Here is a 27396-nt window from a genome sequence, read left to right as displayed (position 1 = left end):
CTTTTCTATCAGTTTGTCATCCATTAACTTGCCGCACTTGAGTCTGTTTTCGTGGAGATTTGAATTCTTGTGAGCTCTTCTACAAGGTGAGGGCCAGTAAAGAAGTTGCCAGCAAAGACTAGATTGTTGACTCGCTTCGGAAGGCTCGAACATAACTGGAGCACAACACCAGCTCCCAACCCAAGCTGATAGCCATCCTGGTAGCCATAAAAACATTTGTTGCTGCATTGATATACATCAAAATCGTAGCACAGACCTGATTCTCCATAACGTACCCAAAGCTTCAGGCCCCATTTGCTTTTAGTTTTAATAGGCATGTAGATGTAACACCGTCCACGGAAAGGGTTCAAGATTTCGTCCACTGCTGACTTTTTTGCTTGTGGCAAGCCACACATGTTGCTGCGCAAGGAAGTGAGCCATGGACGTACTTTTCAGCAGTTGTCTTCTTTAACTTGTTCAGTGGCAGCTTAAGTATCAAAAAAATGCAAGTGCCTGGTTATTTTTTCAAACCTTTACGCGCCATAACCTGGGCTACTAATTCGTACCTGATTCCGCATTCTCAGTCGGCAAGGACTCTGTGCATATTTACGGGTCCCATCCTGAAGAACATTCCCAGCACAGATGTCATTTCTTTAACTCTAAGGTTTAGGGGCGTTCCGTGTTTGTGAAAGTAGTATATGTTGCTCTCATCCGCAACAGCTTTCAACATGGACCGGGAAATGAACATGTCAAAGTAGTGCTTAGCGATCAGCGGCTCTGCAGGTGGCAACGGAAAGTCGTTCTCGACACTCACCGGTTCGTTATCGAACTCCTTTTTCAGCCATGTGTACCGCTTCTTCGCGTTAATTGATTTCACATCACCTGTAGGAAAATCTGTCATGTTCAGACCTTCTGCTTCAGCCTTGTCAACCACAGTTGAGTCGTCCTCTTCTTCGTCACTGCTGTCTCCAGACACTTCATCTTCACTTCTCTCATAAGCAGAAAAATCACTCTCATTAGTGTCAATTACATCCAGCAGGTTTGCACGAAGAAAACGTGTGGGCCTCTGAGACACATTCAGCAGCTACAGGATCTAACGTCATCATTGAGGCTTCCGTCACTCGCGGAGGTCGTACGTGAGGAAGTTAGGCAAGTTGTTCCGGAGCCGTCTGTGCCTGCTGTGCAGCCACCGCCACTGAATGTGCCTACGTACGCATCCGTGCTTCAGAAGAATACCCTATGCAATTTTCCAAGAGCGAACACCACTGTGCCTAATCCAACCCAGCAACACAGTGGGTACGACTCCCCTAGAGCCAGAGTAGACGCCCCACCACCTGAACCAAGTCCGCGTCTTCCTCTTCTTCTAGCCGAGGCACGGTTTCGAAAGAGTGACGTATGGCGTGTCCATGACCAGCGGCCCCTTTGTTACCACTGTGGGGTGGTCGGTCACATGTTGAGTTTCTGTCCGTACCGCCGTGTCGGACTTCGTGAGCAATGTACACATTGTGCAGCTTCCTTTGCTCATCCTAGCCGTTGTAGTTGGCGGCCTGTTCGAATTCATCTAGCCAGTCTGCAGCGTCCTCATAAATGCTCCCCATCGATGTACGGTGGATTCTGAGACTGGAGGACGACGAACTGGGGTGAACTCTCTCCGTTAGCCACAATGTTCGTGTTCGATATATGCATGGTGGGCACTGGCGTCCAGGACAAAGGCCCGAACTCTGGCGACTGACCTCGGAGGCGGCGGCTGGTACTGCGGTGGCCCTGTGTCAAATCCGTGGTGGCTCTCGGTTGCCGTTGAGGAGTGGAACCCAGCAAAAGGGGAATCGCACCCCGCACCTCCACTGAGTAGAAGGCGGCAACATATGAACGAATCAGTCGCACACACTCAGCTTCGTCTTTTTTTTTCCCTCGGTTCCGAGAGACACGCGTCAATATCACTGCATTTTCGGTTCTATGTATGCGACGCACTTTTATATAAGACACACTTAGGTAGAGAAACGGGACTATGTGTCTCTGAAAACACTCCTTACGCAGCTCGGAAGGGTAAGAAAGAATCGGCTACAAAACTTCCATCTAGGCTTCAGCTTCACAATCTTAGATGGTCCTAAGCGTCCTCCATAATTCTGCAAAATAAAGAAGTCATCGTATTCAGTGGAACTTTAGTCAAAATATATATTGTACTGATAAAGTATTCCAGGAAAGTATTCAAGCCTTCCACAAAAAATAGTTCGGCTCACATTCCCCCTGCCTTCTTTCCGCGTACATCTATGTCTATGCTGCTTTAATCAAAACAAAATAGTGGCATCAACGTCATTGCTAGGATAGCGGCTTGCTTTCGTTCACCGCTGAAGCATACAGCACGAATATACGAATTCTTCCAATCGCATCGGGCAATTAATTCAAGAAGCCTTTGCACTTTGCACTGCAGTGAGTGCAGAGAGGTTGACAATGGTGACAAAGCAGCACACTCTAAAGCATTGACATTAGTCTCATATACATGGTAATCACGTTGATGAAAATGAAACTGAGCTCCTACTTTCACCGCATATTCGTATTCTAATATAGCCAGACAGTTCATTTATATGTCTGTCTAGCAGCCCTTGGAAATATTCGATCAGAGAAACAGCGTCAGCACTTAAAGAACATACGGCCCCACATGAGGCTGTGTTTCTTCTGAACCTAACTACTTGTTTTTGCTTTCTTTCTTATTTACCAGACGTCCACCATGCTTATATGGGATTTCGCAACTTTGAGCCCCGGCATAAACATATCTAGGCACCAAGCATTGGATAAACGTCACTAATGATAAAACGAGCGGAATCAATATCTCTACTGCATTCAATATACACCGACGGTTTTGTCTATGAATAAACAGTTATATGCAACGCCCTGCTTACAGAGTACACTGTCCTGCTTGATATTCTCTCTCTGCTTTCTACACCACTCGCATGAAATTGGCCTCAAATAATCGTCTTTTTTCGAAGTTATCACATGTGAAACTGTCAACTGAATTTCCACACGTGGTGAAACACAATTGCTTTATTCTTGCCTTGTGGCCCGAATGCAAGCGCGAAAGAGATTTAGGCTTGTGTCACGCAACACTGCTGTTTATATGGCCAGAAAGCTACGATTGCCTGGCACGCATTATAGTTTATTTATGGGGGGGGGGGGGGGGGTCTGTAGGGTTTCGCCGTTGAGATTTCCCCGATTTGTCAATGATAGCTACGCATTCGAAGTCCTACTTGAGAGTTCAGCGGGATGCAAAGTCGTTGCCGGCAGAAAACAAGCACGTTTTGCAGCCAGAAGTCTTCGGTGGAAGCCGAAATCTTTCCAAAGCGAGGTTTTGAACTGGAGTTCGTAAAATGTCCTGTACACTCTTTAAAGCACTGCAGCTCAAGATGAGTGAATTTACCATTGAGAAAGAGCGCTTAATACATGGCAGTGCAATTGTGACCAGAAATGCAGGTGAGTTGTTATCTTTGGGAAGTGATACCTTTACTCTACATGCCATACCGTAGTTCAAGTTACGAACGTTTACTTTATCCACGCGGAATACACTCTAAAACTGGCGTCTTTCAAAGAAGGAAATTGTGTCTTCCAACTAATGTGACAGACCTATATTAGCCTATTACCATATATTTGGACATTTTTTTATTTATATTCTGTACTGCCTGGAGCAGAAATTTACGGGATGGGTTTGCCCTGGAAACCAGTTTTCAGTTATCCTTAGTAGAGCATGAATAATGTTTATATATCATCATAATCCTACGGTGTCTGGACTAGTTTCCTAAGCGACTGTTCCGGCAAATATATTCCTGTAGACACAAGCCCTACGAAGTTTCGCTGAGAATAGTGCACTAGAGTGCGTACTATTATATACGGGTTCAAAGCTTCATGTCTCATGTACAGCGTATTGTTGCTTGCCCTGATATAGTACATTTCGGATCAACAAAAACGTTCATATAAAGTTGGATCATTATGTATGAAGTCATGAAAATCGTACCCTAATTGAAGCTCATAATTTTAAACTACTGCATAAACGAAGCTTGAAACATTTTCAAAATCGCAACTAGTTGCACAAACGATGCCCCATCGCTGTGAAAATTCCTACTATGTCTTCTGTTTTCGTCTCCAGCTGTTTCTGGTTTAGTCACACATTCTGCGCACTCCACCCGTATCACATAGTTGTAGCAGCGCTGTGCTAACAGTTGTGTGCGGTTAGATTTAGGTTTTAGGGATTTGTTAGCTGATGCATGGAAAGTCTCGACGTGAACTCAGTATTATATGGTACCACATAAATAACAGCTCAATACGCTTGCTTTGGAAAAGGATATTGTCACGCGGTGGGGACAAGGTCGAGGACACAAATGAATAGTCGTTGACTGCACTGAAGAAACTCTTTATTGGGCCGTCTCGCGCCCGCAAAAAAACTAAGTGACTCAGCGGTTGCGATAGCATCGTCTAGCATCGTCAGCCATTGTAAATTATTGCAATGCCGCCAGAGCGGCTCAAATGCGTCCAAAAACTGAACAGGAAGCTTCGCTATTTTCATGTTGATACCAGAGAGCAGCACCAGCATTGTACGAACCAGCTGTTTCGGCATTTGTTTCACCTGCTGGCTGTCGGGGTTATCGGAAATTCCAGCACGTGTGGCAACCAAACTGGGATGAGGCCTGGTGATGGCCTTTGATGGTAAACCAGGCCACTCAACATCAGAGGTAGGGCCGACCTCCATGGTAGGGCCGACCTCCATGGGGAGAAAAACCTTCGAATAACTCGAGAACTCGCCCCCGATCTAGCACGGTCAGATATTTTTCGCCCAGTGGCCTCGGCTTCGCAGCGTCCTGTAAAGTAAGCCAATCAGTGCGTAGAGCTGGTTTTTGTAGCCCTGTCCTGCACAATGGCCGCTGCCATCAGCCATATTGGTTGTGTTACGAACGCATTGTTGAAACATTCGTCAAAAGAAGCGTTTCGTAGAGAATGAATCGCCACTTTTCTGATGAAGCATAACCAAGCCTCGGATCGAAGCTAGCTCATGTCATTGCAGCGGAAAAGACGAAGAGCCATGGCTTCTCAGGATAAGTAAATGCAAGTGTTTACTTACTGCAACGATTCAGTGAATCGGTCAAAAAAACCATACAGAACTCTTATAATCACTGTTGTCGCATCGGTTGCGATGCCGAAGCATTTTCAATATTCCAATTCGAGTAAATATGCACGTATCAGTGATCTAAATTGCCATGGCTGGAGGTGGAGTTCATCCCGCGTTGCTGCTGAGGTAAGTGTGCACGAAAAACATTCAAACCATACCAGGTATACCGCTCCATTGAAATGTTTTGTAAAGCTAAATCCAAGGAACGTCTGACGAAAATGAAAAGAACCTTGTAGCCGGTACAGCAGGCTTTTGGTCCGGCTGCAACCCAAGCATACAAGGTGCGATGCCGTAGGCCGTTGCTTTCCCCGTCTCTTCTCTACGCTTTTTGTCACTGTACGTGCTACAACGAAGTATGATGTAGACGTTTCTTTCACGCCAATCAGATAGGCGGCATCGTGGCGATGGTAGAGTGCATCAATGTGCGAGCCGTACGTGGGAGCAGCACGTTACGAACGGCTACAAACAGCGCTTCGCCCTGTGAAGGCGCTCCAGCGGGATTCGATCCTTGGAGGATCATCTAAAGAATTCACAGCGACGCACTTCGCTTGAATGCTCTACGAGAGGACATAGCAGTAAAAGGTCTCCCCTTGGAGGACGTCCTTAACATGGTAAAGGTCTTCGCCCTGCAGTGAGTAAGTGGGGCTGATGATGATGACGATGTATTTAGGCTTGATAAGAGGACCGCTGAAGGTGAGTTACCGCTGGCGCGCCCTAACGTTCTTTTTTAGCTCCGTGGCAGCAATCGACATAGCTTTCGTCGTTTTTATGCATCTGAAATAGTCGCGATGGCCTCGACGCGTCGAGAATCGTGCTTATCCATGCCAAAGCTGTTTCTTGTGCTAGTTTATCCTTTCGGCGCATTTTTGCCGAAGCCTGAATCGCACAATAGGCAGCGTCGGTCCGTTATAGCGCTATGTCAGTTGATCTGTCATAGCGCTGTCCTGTGTGTCTGTCACGTCCCTGTTTTTTTTTTGCGTTTCAGGCTTCGCCAAAACGTTTGCCAGTCCCTCGCGAATACATGATGTCCAATTTTCCAGGCCTGTGGACATACATCTATGCTTGCTAGTCAAATGTCAAGCTTTGTATGATGTTTTGTGAAGTTTTTCCAGCTCGACAATAATAGGGTGGCAGTGCATCGAAGCCCTAGCAACTATTACTTTTCCACTTCCACTCAACGTTACCACCACGCTTTTGCGAGAGGTAAGAGGGGGTTCTTAATAGCGGTTTTTCTCTTTTAAAGATAGGAAAACATATACCATAAAAATAATTTGTCATTGATTAAGCTAAGATATTTGAAATATATTGTAGTATATAGTTGCAAGTAAACTTCTGAAAGTTGTGAATACACTGATTGTGAGGTATCCTTCGTTTACCCTTAAGAGACGGGCGTTTATTTAAAAGCATGAAAAAGATGTCAGGTCACTGTGAGAAGCTTTGGTTGTACATCTGGCCCAAATATATGTAAAATCTCAGTCAAATATTTATAACCCGAATAATTTTGTACTACGTCCATAACCCGAACACCTGTAGCATTCCTTGATATCTTGTTTATTAGAAAGGGCAGGACTGAAAATGTAACGTCTAGGGGATTTTGATGGCAGGGGATGTATAGCATGTTTAACAGTATGTCGCATCACTAACTCCCTTAGATTTCAACTATTTGACAAAATGTAGCTAATGGATTTCTAATAAGAGAGGGTCATTAGGTAAAAAATTAATATCGGTGATATTATGAAAAACACTTGTTGATATTATAGAACTATTCAGTTTTGCTTTTTTGGAATATTTGCTAAATGCCTGTTAATAGCGTAGGTGTGTCTGTGCATACTTTTCTGGAGTTAATAGGATCCTACCTGGACGAAATGGTTGCTGCCCATGAGGGAACATGTTCAAAACAGTGAAGTTTGTATATTTTCGAGGGTTGCACCTGGCCAAAGTGAAACGTACCTTGCGCCCTTTGATAGAAGGATTCAAGAAGAATTAACAGGCAGATGCTTCGTAATGATCATTTGTTACATCAATGAATTTTGATGCTATGCGTATTTCAAAGGGAAATGAGACAGAAGTACTTGGAGTTATAACACTTGGTGCTTTTGAAAATGTTGTCGGGATATCAGGTTTTTCTGGGAGCTCATAGAAGCTGGAACTCTAAGCTCTTAGATTTACGCCTCGAATTTTTGGCAGTGCATCAATGTTGGAGTTATAAACCTGAAGCAAACAAGCATTTACTTTTGTGTAATCGAACCATTTCAAGACAGTAAAAGGGGCATTGAGAAGGCGGCTTTGGTGTATCAGCTTATGAGCCACAGTCTCTTACACCAGTGATAGGACTTGTGGAAACAAGATTTCAGATGGCTTATCTATAAACCATAGCCAAAGCTTAGTGTTGCAGAACAAGCTAAGAAGATGGACTGGACGTTTAGCGCAGAGGAAGAATTTATTTTTGGCACCATACCTTCATGGCTTTGCCCACAACGTGAACATTGGTCGGCAACACGGCATTCAAATCATTTCTAAGGCTCCCAACAAAATAAAAGGTATGTGGGCATTGGCGAATGGAAAAGGCAATATATTAGAGACATTTAGCTTACCGTGATCCACGATCCGCCACCGTGACCCGCTACCGTGCGTGGGCGGGGTGCACAAGCTGATTGGTCGTGACGCGGCAGGTCTATGTGCCGACATCCCGTATGTGACGCCATCTATCGGAGTCGAAGGATTTGGGCATGCGCAGTGGAACGCGTGGTGGCGGGTCACGGTAAGATAAAACTTTTTATTAAGATGCACACGGAGAGAGCTATTCGGAAATCATTCAAAGAATAGTGCACCAGATTCCCCTGTCTTCTGGGAAGTACATTGGCCACACGGTGAGATATGTGAACGACAGGATTAGTGAACAAGCCACCTCAATATCGGAGAAGTCTGGCATTAACCTTGCGGAGCATTGCGAAGACTGTAAGGTATACAAGAAAAGAAATGCCCAGCTTACGTTTATAACATTGAAGGTTTGAAAAAGAATAAAGACATGTTGACGCGAGACAATTTGGAAGCCTTGGAGAACACTGTGGTTAGTGAACAGTCTGCTAGTACGCCTTCCGTTTCTCTATTAAAGAAGGAGATGGAATTGCTAGCTTACTGCCAGGAGAGTGAAGAAGTTATGTGTATATAGAAGTGAAGAAAGAAGAATGTGCACTGGGGAGCCAGGATTGCCCTCTTTAATATCTACAGATTTAGATACGGGTTCACTCCCACAAGTTCTTGAGCGGCGTCTGGAGAGATTGAAACTATTGAGCGTTTCGTTCGCCCTTGGCGAAGGTTTTCACATCAAATAATTGTACATTTCGAAGTTCTAATAGCACAATTTGCATTTGCTTTGCCGGTTCCGATTCTCTCCTTAGGTGCGAGTGCCCAAGGATTTGCGTTAAGTCAAACTTTACTACATCACTACATAACTACTTTACTACATCACTGTGGCAAGGTCTTTGCTGGCGTTCCTAAATTCTCCTCGCACCCCCGACAATCAAATATAAAAATTTTAGATACCTTGCTCAGTATTTCTTTCCTTTCATTCTAGTCCTTGATCTTAAATCCTGGGTTTTTGTTTATTTGATAACTGATTTCTTACACTAATGCCGTATCTATAGTACATTTCACAGTCCTCACTGAACCCTGGCCAATTCCACTTCGTGGATATGTGCGTTTTATCAAGGTAGAAGAAGAATAATGATGAAAAAGAAGAAGAAAAAGAACACGAAGAAGTAGAAGGAGGAGAAGGAGAAGAGGAATAAGAAGGAGAAAAAAATCAGAGAAACATCGGTGTCTGTTCAGCTGCGTGTTTCATCATTTGGGCAGATCACCTAGCTCAATATTCCACTGTATTATTGTGCCTGTTATATACTTCATATATACTGATCATTCATATATGTTATCCATCTTCATTTCCTTACTGCCCGTACATTCTGAAGCACTCGCTGGCACGTGGCCTAAGTGGAGGGGGCCCTATAGTCGGCAAATTTATTAGGATATCAAGTAAAAATTCATAAAGATAGCCTGTAATTTCTAATAATCATGACTTTATCTTATAATAAACAGATGTGGATTTCAAGATATGAAATTGAAATTATACCTTACTTTGCGAAACTTGAAAATGTATGCCGATAATATAAACTAAAAGATGACAAACCCATTTCTGTTTAAGTTAATTCGCTGAGTAAAAAGATAAGCGCCCCTCACTGCTGTGAATTCGGCATTACCGACTATACAAGCTGCTCCGAATAAAGACACGCAGCGAAAATAAAAATAAAACGCATGTACCCCGTACAGGCGCTTCGATATAATTTCCTTTATTGTTCCCTGTAAATTGAGCAGTCATCGCAGCTGGCGTGTTCAGACTGTGCTATCTGGTGATGTGATGCGGCGCGTTTTCACAGATTGACACAGTGTAGGGGCGTTCAACTGTCCGGACTCGATCCAGCAATCAAAGTAAACCACGATGGGCTCCTCACATTTTTCCCATTCAGTCGTCGCTATTATTCTCTTTGTCTTCCCTCTACAAATTTCTCTTTCTGAACCGTCTGTTCTAACTTAAAACACACGGAGAGGATAAGTGGGAAAGATAGAATACAATCTTTTCCGCACACTTGTTTCGTTATCTATGACATTTTTACAGAGTAAGGAGGACGACGTACAGGATGAACATGGCGTGAGTGGAGAAGGAGGTGGATGTAGCTCGGCTGAGCTAGACCAGAACCTGAATATCCAAGTCTGACACGATTCTGTCCTGTGTAAAGGCTTCACGTCGTAAAAATATTATTTCTTGAGTTGACTACAGCTAACACGGCTGCACAACTGTTTTATTCCCTACATCCACGACTGTCCCTCTCCCCACGCCATTAACCCTTCAAAACTTCATGACTTTCATAGGTTATACCGGGAATTTTTACAATTTTGTTATTTGTCACTTTAAACCCTGCGAGATATACTCTGGCGCGGTCTTTGCAGGTGGACTGTACAGCAATGCTGGTAATATGTAGTACGTGGTGATCATCAGCCTGACTATACCCACTGCAGGGCGAAGGCCTCTCCCATATTTCTGCAATTAACCCAATTCTGTGCAAGCTTCATCCACTTGACCCCTGCGAACTTCTTAACCTCATCCGCCCACCTAACTTTCTGTCGGCCCCTGCTATGCTTTGCTTTCCTTGGAATCCAGTTTGTTACCCTATGCAACCATCGGTTATGCTCTCTTCACACAACATGTCCTGCCCATTCTCATTTCTTCTTCTTGATTTCCACTAGAATGTCAGTAACTTGAGTCATTTCTCTGACCCATTCTGCGCGCTTCCTATCTCCTAGTGTTACCCCTACCATTTTCCGTTCCATAGCCCTCTGCGTTGTCTTCAACTTAAGTAGAGCCCTCTTTATTAGCCTACACGCTTCAGCCCCTTAGGGTAGTACAGTTAAGATGCAACTGTTGTATACTTTCCTCTTGAGCGATTCCAGTAAGCTGCTAGTCAATCATAATGCGCTCCATCCAAAATCTTATTCTTCGTGTTCTTTTCTCTTGGTCCGGATCTGCGGTTGCTACCTGTCCTAAGTAGACATATATTCGCCTACTACTTCCAGTTCTTCGCTAACTAAGGTAAACTGCTGTGCCTTCCGGAGGCTGTTAAACATTACCTTAGTCTTCTGCATATTGATTTTCAAGCTTACTGTGGTGTCTGATTCAGACCAGACGCATGACACGGGACCACGCAAGCGCAGTATGCAAAAACCCTCCTTTATTCGTCACAATGAAGCCACTTATATAGGGAATCATACTGAATGACGATGACGATATGTGCACTGAAAGAAACGAAACTGAAACAAGAAATAAGGATACAACATCGCCTCCCGCTTGAAAAATAAGACATAGTAATTTGCAACAGCCAAAATAACACGAACTAAACACTTATTGTTCAGATAAAGAAAACCCAACTCTTTCTACAGGACGGCGTACCCTAGTGCTGCGACGCAAAGGTTCCTCCACCGAATCGTCTAAAGGAGCAACCACTTCTTCATTAACTTCAGCCCTTGTTTCCGGCAATCGCAACAATTCACCCTGTTCAGCGTCTGCGCGGCTTTCAGGCCCAGTGGTACCCGAGCAGTGATGAGGCAATTCCCATGCCCATTGTTCTATTGTCTGCGATTGATTGCAGGAAACCCGAACTAGTTTAGACGCGTTCCAGCAACGACCGTCGCTCATCAAAAAGCTATTTTTGCCTTTTCTGCCGACAATCTTGAAAGGTACCGTGTAGTTACCGACGCTTTTCCACCGTCTGCTGTCTTGCGTACACGAACGAATTCCCCTACTCTAAAGGCTGGTCTTTTCGCACCTCGCCGCCTGTCCGTATACTGTTTTGCATACATCTGTTTCGTCCTAACCCTAGCAGGAACATTTTTATTCGAACTGGCATGGCTACCCTCTCTTGTCGGCAAAGCCACTGTATTGAGTCTTGTCCTTGGCTGGCGCCCGTGGAGAAACTTAGCTGGTGACACACCCACTGTCGCATGCGGCGTCGACCTATATATGCCGAGATAGTTAACCACCTGGAGGGACCGTTGCTCAAATCGGGCAACCTGCATGAAATCTTTCAGCTCGCGAGTAAAACGTTCAATCGCGCCGTTTCCCTGTGGATAGTACAGAGAAGAACAACGATGCGCAATAGCCCTCTCTCTCAAGAATGTTTCAAACATTTGCGAACTAAACTGAGGCCCATTATCTGTGACAATTTCTTCCGGATAGCCTTCTCGGCTGAACACATTCTGCAAAAAATCGTCCACACTCTGTGACGTCGCTGTAGATGAAAAGGCAACCTCAGGCCACTTGGATTGATAATCGATCAGCGATATCATGTACAGTCGAGCGCGATTTGAATGTTATCGCGCGAGCGTCGACCAGCCTAGCACTCCAGGCACCTGGCGGCCGGGTTTGGAACAAGAAAAATTATCATTTCGCCCTCTTCTCTCCCTCGTTCGCAGTTCCATACAACAACCATCACCCCCGCGATAAACTCACCGCCCTTTATCTCTATTCTAAGCTTTCTATTTGTTGCGATAAAGGGTCCAATTTCAGATAATACAAGAATACGTCGTGCGCACAACGGTCACTGCCTGTTCGCAGAACCAAATAACAAAAAAAAAGTGACGTCCCTGCAGGGAGTGACGGCTGCTGAAGGAGCAGCAAAAAGAGTGAGGGAAGCTGGCCTAATACCTCCCTCGCCTCGGCAGAGAATTCTGGGCCATGGCGCTGTTCATGTTCCCGGTCGACGCTCGCGCGATAACCTTCAAATCGCGCTCGACTGTACCTACAGTTTGAAGGGGCCCAGCCAATCGGTCCCACTATATCCATTGCTAACTTCTGCCATGGTAGCGCTGTAAACGTCACCGGCTGCAGCGGTGCAAACGACGGTTTAGTAGACTTGTCCGTATCCTGGCAGAAATGGCAAAAATGGATTGCTTCTTCTACCTGTTTATTCAAACGTGGCCACCAGTAAAGATCACGTAGTCTCTGCTTCGTCCTCACAAATCCTGGGTGACCTTCGTGCGCAAAACCAACAAGAAGCGAGGTTAATTCACTCGGAACAACTACCTGCTCGCTGCGCATCCTAAGGCCATCGACGACAGAAAGCGCTTCCCACACGTTAAAGTACGGCATTACTTCTGCTGGCAAAGCTTTTCTAGGCGCCCAACCATGTACCACGTGCACAACAACCTGTTGCAGTGTGCTGTCTGCAGCAGTGGCCACCTGCAGCCGTTCCTTTGTTAGGCACTCTGATACAACGGCCACAATTTCTTCCTGCATCGTCTTCTGCGAATCACAGTCAAGAGGTAGGCGTGAAAGCGCATTGGCCACGACATTTTGCGATCCCTTTTGGTACTCTATGTCGAAGTTATAATACAAAAGTCGAGCTGACCATCTAGATGTACGCAAAGGTCGGCGTCCTGTACCGGCAGCTGAAAGTAACGTCACCAGTGCCTGGTGGTCCGTACGTAACAAAAATTTTCTACCCCACAAGTAGACGTGCCAGCGCTCGCACGCGAAGAGACAAGCAAGGGCTTCACGTTCCCCAGCGGAGTACTTCCGCTCAGAAGAAGTCAGGGCACGTGATGCGAAGGCCACCGTGCGTACGCTGTCAAAATCGCGTTGCTGAAGAACGGCTCCCAGATCCTTATCAGAAGCATCTGTCGTAACAATTACATCAAGGTCTGGGTTAAACATTTGTATAACTGGGCTTGAAGACAAAGCTGGCTTAACAAGCTGGAAGCTACGCTCAGCCTCATCATCCCACGTGAACTGTTGACCAGACCGCAGGAGCCTTCTAAGCGGCTCGACGAGATCAGCAAATCGCGGCACAAACCGAGCATAGTAACCAGCGAGACCCAGAAATGACCTCAAAGTGGCAACATCATGAGGAGCAGGCACTTTCACAATAGCGACAACCTGAGACTGCAATGGTGTGAGCCCTTTTGAGCTCACCGTATGCCCTAAAAAGGATAGTTCTGAAACAGCAAATGTGCATATCTGGTTGAGCTTCAAACCTGAATCACCAATGCGTTTTAGCACCTGGTGTAGATTCTTGTGGTGCTCCTCACGTGTCTTGCCCCACACAATCACATCATCAATGTAACAAAGTACGCCTTTACAATCTTTCAAAATATGCTGCATCATTCTCTGAAAGGCTGAAGGGGCAGATGCAAGGCCAAAACACACTCTCTTAAAACGAAACAATCCTTCGTGTGTGATAAAGGTGGTTAGTCCCCCACTTTCCGGAGCCAGTTCTAGCTGGTGGTATGCCGACGCTAAGTTGAGAAGCACGTTCCTCCAACTAGTTCATGAAGTAATTCCTCTGTATGCGGAAGAGGAAAAGCATCGGAAATTGCTGCTTTGTTCACTTCACGTACGTCCACACACAACCTAATTGAACCGTCCTTCTTCCGCATGACGACGATCGGTGAAATCCACTACGATGCGTCGACAGGTTCAATTGTATCTTCGGCCAACAGGCGTTGTATCTCTAAAGATACCTGTTGCCGTAGCGTGAGCGGCAGGCGTCTGAGGTTCGCAGCGACTGGTTTCACAGATGAACGGCATTTAACGTGGTGAACAAAGCCTTTCACATGCCCTAACTGTTCCGCGAACAAGTGCGCAAACTGATGCGTAAATTCTGAAGGCAGTGAATCAGGGCATGTCACCTGGCAGCTATTCAAGGTTGAGCCATTGATAGTGATTCCTAGGCTCCGAACGGCATCAAGCCCCAGCAGCAAAGAGCCCTTGGTTGTGACATGAAAAAGCACACTGGCTCTGTTTCCCTTGTAAGATACGCCAGCAAGAAAGCAACCGCTTAACTTGATCTGTTCTCCGGAATACTTACACAAATTGGCAGTCGGCGGTCGTAATGAGTACGTGTCGGCTAGATATTTGTGGTAGTGCTCTTCACTGAGCAAAAGAGCGTAGCGCCTGTGTCGACAATCAACGACAATCTTATCTTCCCGATGGAAATTTTGGCTCGAATATCTTTCGCCGACGCATTACGGTCACCGATTTGAAGACCGTGACGGCGTTGGCCTTCTCGGGCTTCCGAACGGCATATTTCATTTTCTTCTATCAGCACATGCTTGAAAAGTGACCAATTTTTCCATAGGAGTGGCAACGCTTGTTCCTCGCCGGACATGCAGTCGATTTAGCCATATGCGATGACGAGCCGCACCTGTAGCAACTTCCTTGCTCAGAGTGTGACCTTTTTCGCACATCTCGAATCTTGTTCACAGTGCTATGCGCGAATTCCCCGAGCTCTTGTTGTGTTTGCTCAATTTGCTTCCCGATGTCAACAGCAGGCTGCAATGTAAGCGAAGACCCTTCATAAAGCATGCGTTCACGGGTTGTTCGTGACGAAGTGCCTTCCAGTAATTGGTCTCGAATCATGCTATCGGTAGCACTGCCAAACTTGCAAGTAGACGCAAGGTCCCGAAGACTGTTTTTAAATGCTTGAAATGTCTCACCAGGCAGTTGTCTTTGGCGAAACCGGCGCCGCTCCACCAAATCATTCGTAGCGCTCGCGAAATGCGTATCCAGAGCAGCAAGCGCGTCCTTGAACTGGTCCACCTTTTCCTCGGCCTTGGAGTCCGCAGTCGCGTCTGCTCCTTGTGCAAGAATGCTGTAGAATATTCGCTGGTCTTCAACCCCGAGCGAGTTTAGCAGAATTGCCTTGCAACGCTTCGGCTTCAGTTCATCGCCGGCAATGGCCTCCAGGAAATTCAGGAATACGCGTTTCCACTGCTGCCAAGGCACAGCCGGGTCACCGGGTGCAGGCAAGAAAGGGGGCGGTGCTGGGAAACACCCGAGTGACATGGCTCCGATACTGATCCTCGTCGCCAATATGTGGTGTCTGATCCAGACCATACGCATGACACGGGACCACGCAAGCGCAGTATGCAAAAACCCTCCTTTATTCGCCACAGTGAAGCCACTTATATAGGGAATCATATTGAATGACGATGACGATATGCACACTGAAAGAAACGAAACTGAAATAAGGATACAACACTTACCTTTCTACTTTTCCTGCCTAAGTCACCAATCATTCTTTGCAGTTCATCTCCTGAGTTACTTAGCAAGGTGGTGGTGAACTCTTTTATTGCGCCCAAAAACAGGGCACCAGTCAAAGGGCCGGTTGCGCTGACTTAGAGGAGGTCGGCGGGGATCCTTTGGGATGCCGCGGCCTCCACCGCGCGTTGGATAAGCCAGCGTTGGTCTGCTGGCTCGGAAGTACACAGGAGAGACTCCCACGTCTCTGGGATGTTTGTGTTGTCTGTGTTCTAATGTGTACAAGTCCACACCATGTGTATGAGTGTGGCCGGAGTTGAGCAGTGTTTACACATGGGGGCTATCTGATCCGGAAAGATCCTGCTGTATAGAGGGGGTGTGGAAAGCTGCCAGTTTGTAATTTGCGCCATTGGATGGCCTCGCGTCTTGTTAGATCTCGGTGTGCGGGAGGATATGTACACCTTTGGAGTCGGTAGTGCTGGAGTATGTCCGTGTAAGTGGTGAGTAGAGAAGCGCGTGATATATTAGTGTCAGCGGAAGCAGGGTGGCTGATCATACTCTCGACTCGGCAGCTGAGATCTCGAGCGAGAGTGTGTGCCTGGGCGTTTCCGCTGAGCGACTCGTGGGCTGGAGCCCAAAGAAGTAAGCGAGATGTGGAAGAGGGTGCTGTAGAACGTAGAATGTATAACGCTTGGCAAGAGATACGGCCAGCATCGTAATTGCGAATAGCCTGTTGAGAATCACTGATGACGACTTTGGTATTAGGGTCGGCTAGCGCTAGCGCAATGGCAACCTCCTCAGCTGCGGTGACTGCTTCTGCATTGCGAATGCTGCAGGCTATGTACCAGCTGCGGTGAGGGGCGAGGGCTACCGCCACCATCGCTGGCCTCGATGGATGGTAAGAGGCGTCCGTATACGTGACATCCGGACGTCCACTAAAGCGTTTCTCGAATTGACGAGCCCGATCGGCCCGTCTCTGGGCGTGGTGTTCCGGGTGCATCCGTTTGGGAATGCGGAAATTTAGGCGATATTCCGGTGTAAGTTCAGCGTAACTTGGGGCCGATCTCGGCGGGGAGATCCCAACTTGCTGCAGTACTGCTCGGCCAGCGTGTGTGAGTGAGAGCCGCTCATACTGGGCGGTGAGGGTTGCCTCGATGAGTTCGCTCACGGTATTGGAGATTCCGAGAGCCATGAGCTTATGTGTAGCTGTGGACATGGGAAGACCTAGGGCCGTCTTGTATGCTTTTCGAAGTGATGCCTCTAGCCGTTCGCTTTCGGCACGAGTGAGACGTAAGTAGGGTCCAGAGTAGGTGATGCGGGAGCAGATGAAAGCTTGAACGAGGCTCAGGAGGTTGGACTCTCGCATGCCATGATGTTTGTTGGAGATTCGCTTAAGGAGGCGTCCGATCTGTACTACCGACTGGTCGATGCGTTGGATCGTGATGTTGTTGCTGCCGTTGGCCTGTAGATGTAAGCCCAAGATCCTGATGTTGTCTGTTCGAGGAATCGGGTTTCCTTGCACCTGGAGGTTGATGTCAGCAAGTATATTTGAAGGACGTCGTCCCGGGGATGGGATGATGATATACTCGGACTTTGTCGCCGAGCAAGTGAGGCCAACTGTACTTAGATAATCTCCAATCCGTTCGATCGCGGTCTGTAAAGTCTCTTCAATCTGGCCGTCACTGCCGCACGTGATCCAAAGTGTGAGGTCGTCAGCATAAATGCTGTGATGCAGGTGGGGGATGTCGGCCAGTAGCTTCGGCAGGCCTATCAGTGCGACGTTAAAAAGCATCGGCGAAAGTACGGCGCCTTGCGGCGTGCCACGGTTTCCCGGAGAGATGATGGAAGGATCCCCAGTGCCGGCTTTAAGTTGCACTGTGCGGTCGGTGAGAAAGTTTCGGATGTACGCATACATGCGATGTCCAACACCGTGAGCTTGAAGTTGTTGAAGAATCGCTTCATGGAGGACGTTGTCGAATGCCTTGGCAACATCGAGGCCGACGATGACTTTCGTGTCTAGTGTACGTCTCATGACTACCTGATGATGGAGAAGAAGCATAATGTCAGGGGCCGCTAAATGAGGGCGGAAGCCGAACATTGTGTCTGGTAGAAAATGGTTGTCTTCAAGGTATCGTGAGAGTCTGGTCTGGATAACGTGTTCCATCAGCTTCCCAACGCAGGACGTGAGGGAGATGGGGCGGAGGTTGGCCAAGGTTGGTGGTTTGCCCGGCTTGGAAATGAGGACTAGATTGGCGCATTTCCACTCTTGAGGGATGGTACCGCTGACCCAACATTCTTGAAAATAGTCGGTAAGAGCATGAATGGATGCGTCGTCTAGATTCCTAAGCATTTTATTTGGAATGCGGTCAGGGCCGGCCGCCGAAGTCGTCTTGAGGCGATTGAGTTCTGCTCGGACCTCCGCAAAAGTGATTGGAGCGTCTAGACGGAGATTGTCCGCGCCCTGATAGAAGGGGAGGTTGATTGTTGGTTCAGGGCGGATGTAAGTACTTATAAGTTCTTGTTTGAGCTCATCAGACGTGCCTGGATACTGGTGGAAGATTCGCTCGAGCTGTTGGCGTGTCTGGAGCTTGCCTCCTGCTGGGTCGAGTAAATGTCGAAGGAGGTTCCACGTCTTACGAGCGTTTGGAGTCTTGTTCATCTGGTCACATATGTTGTGCCAGCTCTGTCGTGTGAGTTCTATTGCATAGTTCTCGATATTCGTATGTGCGCGCGCCAGTCTACGCCGGACATTGCGGTCCCATTTCCGAGTGGCAAGTAGAGCTTCGAGCGACTTCTTGCGCTCCCACAGATGGGCGTAGTAGCGGTCGCAGTGTGGGATACTGTCCTCTAACTCGACGGTTTGAGTGGCGTCGGCCACTTGTTTGACAATTTTGGTTGTCCACGCCTTGATATCAGTAATAGCGGGAGGTTTGTCCTGCTGTTTCCTGTGCGACCGGAAGGAGTCCCAGTCAATCACCTGAGCCGGCCGCGTACATTGCCTGGTGGGCTCGTGTATTACGATTTCGAGTACGAAGTGATCACTCCCAAAGTTTTTGTGAGTGGAGTGTGACACCAAGTCGCTTTAACTCCGGAGGTCGTAAAGGCAAGATCCGGCGTTGTATCACGCTGTAGGCCCGTACCGTGTCTAGTGGGGTAGGACACGTCCGTGATAAGGATCAGCTGGTGCGTATGCCAGTCATTCCAAAGGCTTCGACCTTTAGCAGAGTCATAGTGGTAGCCCCAAGCGCGGTGATGCGCATTAAAGACACCGAGAATGAGGAGGGGTTGCCCCTGCCCTGCGCCAGCTGCTGGGCTTTGAGGAAAAGCGGACCGAAAATATCCTTATGAGCTCGGGGAGGGCTGTAGACATTAATTATAAACAGACTAGTGCAACGTTTACGCGAGGGTCGAGGTAATATTTCTAAGAAGACGTATTCGTAGAAAGCTGGATCTAAATTGTGCTGGAGGACAGTGAGATTACGTTTCACGAGAGTAGCTATTCGAGGTTTTACTCGTTCCGATAGGTATGTACTGTAACCGGCAAGTTTCGTGTTCTTGTCGCATTCCTGGAGAGCTATTAGTTCGGGGCGATCACTCGCGGCAAGGAACTGCTGGAGGACCGGACGCTTACGCGCGAACCCACGACAGTTCCACTGCCAGATGGTGATGTTACCCGAGCTGCTCGCCATGATTAGGCTGGGATATTTGTAGGGTTTGAACGGGTGTCGCCGCAGGGGCCGCGGGTACCACGGCAGCGAGGAGTTTGCCCTGTGCTTGTATAGCTTTGCTCAGCATCTCAAATTGTTGCGTGACTTGTGAGCCGATTGTGTGAAGTGAGCGTTCGATGTGTGCTTCTAAAGCCTTGATGCGAGTTTGACTTAGGTTGCAGCTTTCCTCAACTTTGGCAAAACGCGACTGCCAACCCTCCGCGGGTGAGTCGGTGTCGGACGTTGCTTTGCGTTTTTGTGCTGATCTGTTGGGAGGAGCGATATCCATAGGTACTGAATCATATGAATCCTGCGGATGCGGGGGAGACGGAGTGAGTGTGGCCGTCGGCTTTTCGAGAGCCTCTACTCTGAGTATAAGTTGTTCTCGTAGAACCCATCCGTGTAGCGGGAGACTTGAGCGGTGGAAAAGAGCTCGAGCGGTCTCGGAGCTGCCGCTGCTGGCTATCGGAGCGTTGCCGGTACCATCGGCTGGTGCGCTGGAGTGTGATCCGCTTGGCGGTCTCTTGGGTCTTGAGTTTCTCTTCCTCAGCATTTCGAATTTTCTCCCACTTCCTGCGCTTGACTTCGTAAGGAATCCTGAAGATTTCCCTGCAGCGACTATCGCCCGTGAGATGTTCTTTGCCGCACAGGCGGCAGATTGGTTTGCACGTGTGGTCGTTGGTAGGATTGGATAGTCCGCAACCTCTGCAGTTGGTAGTTGTGCTTGCACAAACATCGGCTCGATGACCGAGCTCGCCCCAGCGATAGCACACCTCATACTTCTTCTTGAATAAGTTGCATCTGTGGCGACTATTGCAAAAGTAGACCCAGGTAGGCACTTGGCGCTGAGCGAATGTGATGAGTACTGCGGTGGTGTTCCCGAGCCGCCGAAAGTCCACAATGGGTGGGTTACGGTTGTCTTGTAACTCTGCTTGGATTGTATTTCGATCCAGTCGGAGGTCGACGCCGCGGATCACACCACGGCTCGAACTGTCATCTGGAGCGCAGTAGACGGATATCTCATACGCCTTGTTGTCAATGGCGATCTCTTTGAGTTGCATCACCCGTTCAGCTCTTTCAACGACTGGGGTGCAGTACGAGAAAGTATTCTGGATAAGGTTAGCTTGTATTAGGTCTTCGTGACGAACAGCGTCCCTGGTGAAGTGAGCAGCAGTGCAAATCGCTTCCAGTAGTTGGTAGGTTGTAATCTTGGAGAGTAGCAGTCCGCCCCGTGGGCGCACAATTAGCTTGAGAGCGTTGCTGGGTAAGCGAGGCTGGTTCGATGCTACAGATTTTTGGCTAGTAAGCGTCCTCGCTGCCGAGGCGTGAGTTCAGCTTTCGTCTTCGCACGTAGCCCATTGTCGATTTGGGACGCTTGGTTCGGTCCCGCTTTTTCTCCAGGGAAATCTGGCACGGCAGGCCCTGATGTTGTTCGCGCTTCCCGGAGCTTGTTTACTTTATTCAACCAATCACTGGCTGCTAATTCTTCTCGAGAAATTGGGATGCCTTCTACGGTGACCCTCATGACGAACTACGGCGCGCGGGCACGGTCCACGGCGCAGCCCAGCTGGCGAACGCTGCTGCGACGCAGGTGGCGAACGCCACTGCGACGCAGAGCTCCGTATTCTTCGGCGCGGCGCAGTAGGCCTAGCGAGGGATCTGGCGTGGCCACGGGGAAACGTGGACCTAAAATGGTCCAAACTCGTTTTACGTACTTCTGGTTGGTGTCCCTGGATTCCGCTCGTCTTCAGGAAACCGGTGATATCAACGGAAGTATTGCAGAGTCTCACTGTCTAGGGTAAAAACACGAAATCAGCGGAGCTCATGTGGAGTTCGTCCGTTGTCCTCTGCCGCCAGGTGCCCCCCCCCCCCTTAGCGAGGCAATGTCATCAGTAAATCGCAGAATACTGAGGTAGTCTCATTAGCTTAGCACTATATATATGTACGTGGTAGGCCGCACTAGAGAAACGATTATTTACTAAAATTAACGATTCAATGTTTGCCTTCGGCTTCAAGGGCGGCTTCGGCTTTGTGTTAATAACTTTAAGCCGGTCGACGCAAACATTTATTGAAGTATTTTAAATTATTTTCATCTGCAATGGATTTCAATACTTTAACTTCTGGAATACGCATTTCAGCTCGTAAAATTGGCTTCTAACAATGCACATCTTCAAAATAAATTAGCTAAGAGTATAAATGTCGCTAGAGTCGGACTGTGAAAACGTCTGACCTGTGAAGAATTGACGCGTTTCAATTGTAGTGCTGCCGGAGACTCTTGAGGGTTCCTTGGAATGCCAGAAGATCAAATCAGCCGATATTGTCGACCATAAATCCTGACTGCTCTTTGGAGGGTCAAATTCTAAAGTTAAAACTTAGCTACTTTGCTCATTGATTGATTGAGGAAAGCGCAGAAAACTAGAAGGCCTTTCAGGTATGATCTGGATCAGATTCCATTAGAATATGCTGTGGAAGTGAGGAATCGATTTCAAGAATTAGATCTAGAAGACAAAGAGCCCGAAGAGATGTGGACTGATGTTCGTGATATAATACAAGAAGTTGCTACTAAGGTAGTTCCAAAGCAAAAGAAATGCAAAAAAGCAAACTGGTTATCTGAAGAGGCTTTGCAAATAGCTGAGGACAGGAGGATGGCAAAAGGTATGGGGGAAAGAGAAAGGTACAAGGTGCTCAATGCGGATTTTCAGAAAATAGCAAGGAGAGATAAGAATGCCTTCCTGAACATACAGTGTCAAGCAGTTGAGGACAACAGCCAATTAAGGAACACAAGAGCTCTGTATAAGACAATCAAACATATCAAAGGAAGCTTCTGTGCTAAGCTGGGCGTGATAAAGGACAAACGAGGCAAGGACCTCACTGAAGCCTCAGAGATAAAGAAGAGGTGGCAGGAATACACAGAAGAACTGTACAAGAAGGGCCCGGATGTGCAAACCCAACATAGGACGGTTGTGATTTCTGATCTCGAGCCGGGCATCCTGAAGAGTGAAGTTGAATGGGCCTTAGCCAGCCTTGCTAAGAACAAAGCTAGCGGAATTGATGGTATTCCAGCTGAGTTGCTTCAAAACCTCAACCACGACGCTGTTAACACACTGCATACATTATGTCAAAAGATTTGGATAACCCTGCAGTGGCCACAGGATTGGAGGAGGTCAGTTTACATCCCCATTCCAAAGAAAGGCAGTGCCAAAGATTGTTCCAACTACCGCACGATCGCGCTTATTTCGCATGCTAGCAAGGTGATGTTAAAAATCCTGCAAGGTAGGCTACAGCAGTATGTGGATCGGGAGCTTCCGGACGTGCAAGCTGGGTTTCGCAAGGGCAGAGGAACTAGAGACCAAATTGCCAACCTTCGCTGGATCATGGAAAAAGCAAGAGAGTTCCAGAAACCCATTTACTTCTGCTTTATTGATTATGCGAAAGCGTTTGACTGCGTAGATCACAGCAGATTGTGGCAAGCTCTCCAAGAGATGGGAGTTCCAATTCACCTCATCTGTCTCCTCAGGAACCTTTATGAAGGGCAAGAGGCCACAGTCAGAACTGGGCATGGTCTTACTGATTGGTTTCCGATTGAGAAAGGGGTGAGGCAAGGGTGCATACTGTCGCCCTGCCTATTTAACCTATATGCAGAGTGCATCATGAGGAAGGCTGGTCTGGACGAGTCTTCAGCTGGAGTGAAGATTGCTGGAAAACGTATCAACAACCTTAGATATGCGGATGATACCACTTTAATGGCAGAAAGTGAAGTGGAACTCAAGAGACTTCTGATGCGCGTACAAGAAGAGAGTGAGAAGTTTGGGCTTAAACTGAACATTAAAAAGACGAAGATCATGGCGTCTTGCCCTATCAAGTCCTGGAGCATCAATGGACAAGAAGTGGAAGCTGTGACAGATTTTCTATTCTTGGGCGCCAAGATTACCTCGGAAGGAGACTGCAGCCATGAAATTAGGAGACGCCTGCTTCTGGGAAAGAGAGCAATGGTTAGCCTTGACCGCCTAGTAAAGAGCAGAGACATTAGTCTACCAACCAAGATCCGTATAACCCGTGCTATGGTCTTTCCAGTTGTGATGTATGGATGCGAGAGTTGGACTGTGAAAAAGGCTGACCGCCGAAGAATTGACGCGTTTGAATTGTGGTGCAGGCGAAGACTCTTAAGAGTTCCTTGGACTGCCAGAAGATCAAATCAGTCGATATTGTCGACCATAAACCCTGACTGCTCATTGGAGGGTCAAATTCTAAAGTTAAAGCTCAGCTACTTTGGTCATCTGATGAGAAGAGAGGAGTCGCTGGAGAAAGATTTGATGTTGGGAAAGGTTGAGGGTCGCCGGAGAAGGGGTAGGCAGCGAACGCGATGGTTAGATGGCATTCTCGAGGCATTGCAGATGAAGCTATGTGATGTTAAGAAGATAGTGAGAGACCGGAAAGCGTGGCGTGACATGGTCCATAGGGTCACGAAGAGTCGGACACGACTGAACGCCTGAACTGAACTGAACTTTGCTCAAATTATGAGAAGAGAGGAGTCGCTGGAGAAAGCTTTGATGTTGGGAAAGGTTGAGGGTTATCGGAGAAGGGGTAGGCAGCGGACGCGATGGTTAGATGGCATCCTCTAGGCGCTGCAGATGAAGTTATGCGATGTTAGGAAGATAGTCACAGATCGTAAAGCGTGGCGTGATATGGTCCATAGGGTCACGAAGAGTCGGACACGACTGAACGACTGAACTGAAAGGAACTGATAAATGTCGCAGATGTCACTTTCGCAGAGAAGAATGCTCGGAATATAACCAGCCCTTATACATAGCATTCATTGATTATGAAAAAGAATTTGACTCAGTACAAACCTCGGCGGTGATGCAGGCATTGCGAAACCAGAGGGCAGACGAGCCGTACGTTAAAGTGCTGGAAGATATATATACTGGCCGCACAACAATCATAGTTCTACACGATCCTCCCAGTACTATTCACAGCTTGCTTAGAATAGTACTTAGAATAGAATAGGATAGCTTAGAGACTTGGAATGGGAGCAGTTAGAATACCTCAGTAATCTGCGATTTGCTGATACATTGCCTTGCTACGTCACTCGGGGGATGCCCTACAAATAATCATTGATGAACTAGACAGGAAAGGTAGAAGGGTAAGCTTGAAAATCAATATGCGGTAGACTAAGGTAATGTTCAACAGTCTCTAAAAGGAACAGCAGTTTACGTTAGGCAGCGAAGCACTGAAAGTAGTAGGCGAATACGTCTAGTTAGGACAGGCAGTAACCGCAGATCCGGACCATGAAAAGGAAATAACAAGAATAATAACATTGGTATGGAGCGCATTTGGCAAGCACTCGCTGATTATGACTAGCAGCTTACCGGTATCGCTCAAGAGGAAAGTATACAACAGTTGCATCTTACCTGCACTCACCTATGGGGCTGAAATGTGGAGGCTAACCAAGAGGGTTCTACTTAAGTTGAGGACAACGTACAGGGCTATGGAACGAAAAACGGCAGGGGTAACAATAAGAGATAGGAAGCGTGCAGATTGAGTCAGAGAAATAACTCAAGTTACTGACATTCTGGTGGAAATCAAGAAGAAGAAATGGGCATGGGCAGGACATGTTGTGCGAAGAGAGGATAGCCGATGGTCACTTAGGCTAACAAACTGTTTTCCAAGGGAAGGAAAGCGTAGCAGGGGGCGGCAGTGCTGTAGGTGGGCGGATGAGATTAAGAAGGTCGCAGGGGTCAAGTGGATGCAGCCAGCACATAACCGGGTTAATTGGAGAAATATAGGAGAGGCGTTCGCCCTGCCGTGGGTATAGTCAAGCTGGCGATGAGGATGATGATGAGATGTCACTTTAGATGCTTCTGTTCATTGCGGATAGCAAATTTCACTAACTAAAATGTATTTATTTGATGTCAAATATTTCGCACAGAAGTGCGCATAAAAAAATATAAGAGTAGGTCTGAACGTTTATGCTGATGACCTTCAATACGTTCTCATGTTGCCCTTAATGTCACAAGTATTAAAATTGATCAGCGGTGATTAGTTAATTTTCGTTATTTTTAATTTATCTGCTAGCTCTCTTACGTGAATGATGCCCTCCTTGCTGTACACACCATATACCTGGACAGACCGTCCTGGAGCATCTCTCGTGGGTTTGAAATAACGATCTGGAAAAAGGAAGAAAACATGTAATTAGCACAGCAGAATCTGCATTGGAGTAGTTCGAAAGCGCGGATGCTGCTGCTCGTTGCTACTAGTTGCTTAATTCACTTCTTGTTTGTCCATTTCAGTCTTTGGTACTTTCTAATTCCTATGCTCTTCTTCGGCTCTACTTCCGGTTGCGTGACTTCCCATCCTCTATGTCACATTAATCAACTTCTTGCTTACCCTTTTTAGTCTTTGCTACTTTCAAACTGCGCACCAATACCCTCCTATTCCCTGTTTCGGCTCTACTGCCGGTTACGTGACGTCACATTCACTACGGCACCCGTTTTTCTCATTATGCTTTCACTCCCAACTTCCTTTCTTCCCTTATGGCGCGGTTCAGGTGTTCACATAACAAGAGAGGCAGATATTGATCCGTTCCTTTACTGCGAACTAGTTATTCTAATTAATTACCTAAATAACTTATTAGTCTAAATATTTTTTCCTACACAACATCACGTTACCCGCTATCGATTGAACCACTCATTAACCTCTACCCCTTCTCAATTACTCACAACTGCTGCGTGCAAGATTTTGTGGACACGTTCAGCGAACAGATTTTTGTGAGCATAGCGAAGTAATGCTTTCGCATTAACAAAATACCCGATATATCTCCCTGCATAGGAGCCTATATAAGTAATATGAGACGAGATATTTGGCGGCGCGCTCTCTAGATTTTTTAGCTTGTCGTCGCAATAAACGCCAAGTATTTAGCCTTGATATAGAAACGAGAAGCAAGACAGAATGTAAAAAGCAAAGGTAACAAATCAGTCTCATAAAAACTTCTTAAGCGAATTTAGAGCCTCACGTTTCACTATATTTTATTGTTTCCAGATGGCGCCGCAGCCAGTGCAATCAACGTGTCCGGAACACGATGACGCCGAAATGTTCGAGGTGCGTTCCGAGCGGTACGAGACTGCCAACGCAGCCATATTGGACGCCTTCAACAGTGCGTTCGAGATCTGCGATGACCAGGCTCAGCAGCAGTTCATCGACGTTGGATGCGGACCTGGAAACTTTACGTTCAAGTATGGAACGATGTCGATGATGCACGAACGGAACGTAGTGCGCAGTGAGAAGAAATAAACAGAGAAATATAACGTGCACCTTAAAACTCGAGATATTTGGCGCCGGTAAAACAAAAAAGACAACACTTCAGACACAAAGGGCTTTCGAGCTTTCAATTTAAATATGCTGACCTAAACGTGGCGAGGTCTCCTTAAAGACTTCCCGTATCCCACATGTATGTGATGGCTGTTTCATTATATAAAGTATGCTCACTTTTAATCAGAATTGATGGCTAACGCTCTTTTAAATTACAAGCGTTTTAGAAACCAGTTTCTGTCTTATTCTGTAGTATAGCAGATGACTGAGCATTCCTGTGAGCAGACGATCTTTCAGATAGATAACGTCGTTGTGCATCTTTTGCATATCTATTTTCAGCTTTGCATTAACGTGAAATAAAGAAATTTAAAAATAAAATAAAGCCGGCCCGCCGATGTGGTGCAGTGGTTATGATGTCCGATAACTGTGCAGGGGTACCCGAGCTCTATAGGAAGTATTCACTGAGGCCGTACTACCAGATGGCGCGAGCATTGTCACGCATCAACCGCCATGTCGGAGGTGGTTGGTGGCATCCGCGCGAGTCGTCTCGCGCAGTATCATGTACCCGCCGTATACTAGAAGGGAACCGTAAAGTTTTATCAAGCTGGTAAATACTCCCAAATCCACTTTTCTTTGTGGAGCCCTTTATGCGCATGGAG

At 47.1% G+C, this 27396-nt stretch overlaps 1 protein-coding gene and 2 pseudogenes across 1 annotated transcript in view; 1 reads left to right on the top strand and 2 right to left on the bottom strand.

The window, feature by feature from the left end:
- Positions 1-496: 496 nt before the first annotated feature.
- LOC146209408 (uncharacterized) lies at positions 497-2709 on the bottom strand (annotated as a pseudogene).
- A 10996-nt stretch (positions 2710-13705) lies between these two features.
- LOC146209407 (uncharacterized) lies at positions 13706-15559 on the bottom strand (annotated as a pseudogene).
- A 10914-nt stretch (positions 15560-26473) lies between these two features.
- The window catches only part of LOC146209406 (4-vinylphenol methyltransferase 2-like), a 30099-nt gene continuing 29176 nt past the window's right edge, over positions 26474-27396 (top strand). Inside the window, exon 1 of the mRNA XM_084600096.1 lies at positions 26474-26661. Within this exon, the coding sequence (XP_084456222.1) occupies positions 26519-26661 (143 nt within the window). The 5' untranslated portion in view covers positions 26474-26518. The remainder of the gene's footprint in view (positions 26662-27396) is intronic.

Source organism: Amblyomma maculatum, chromosome 1, assembly GCF_055883805.1.
Source record: "Amblyomma maculatum isolate TAMU_Amacu chromosome 1, ASM5588380v1, whole genome shotgun sequence".
NCBI classification, from domain to species: Eukaryota; Metazoa; Arthropoda; class Arachnida; order Ixodida; family Ixodidae; genus Amblyomma; species Amblyomma maculatum.
This window is presented reverse-complemented; position numbering and strand designations above follow the sequence as displayed.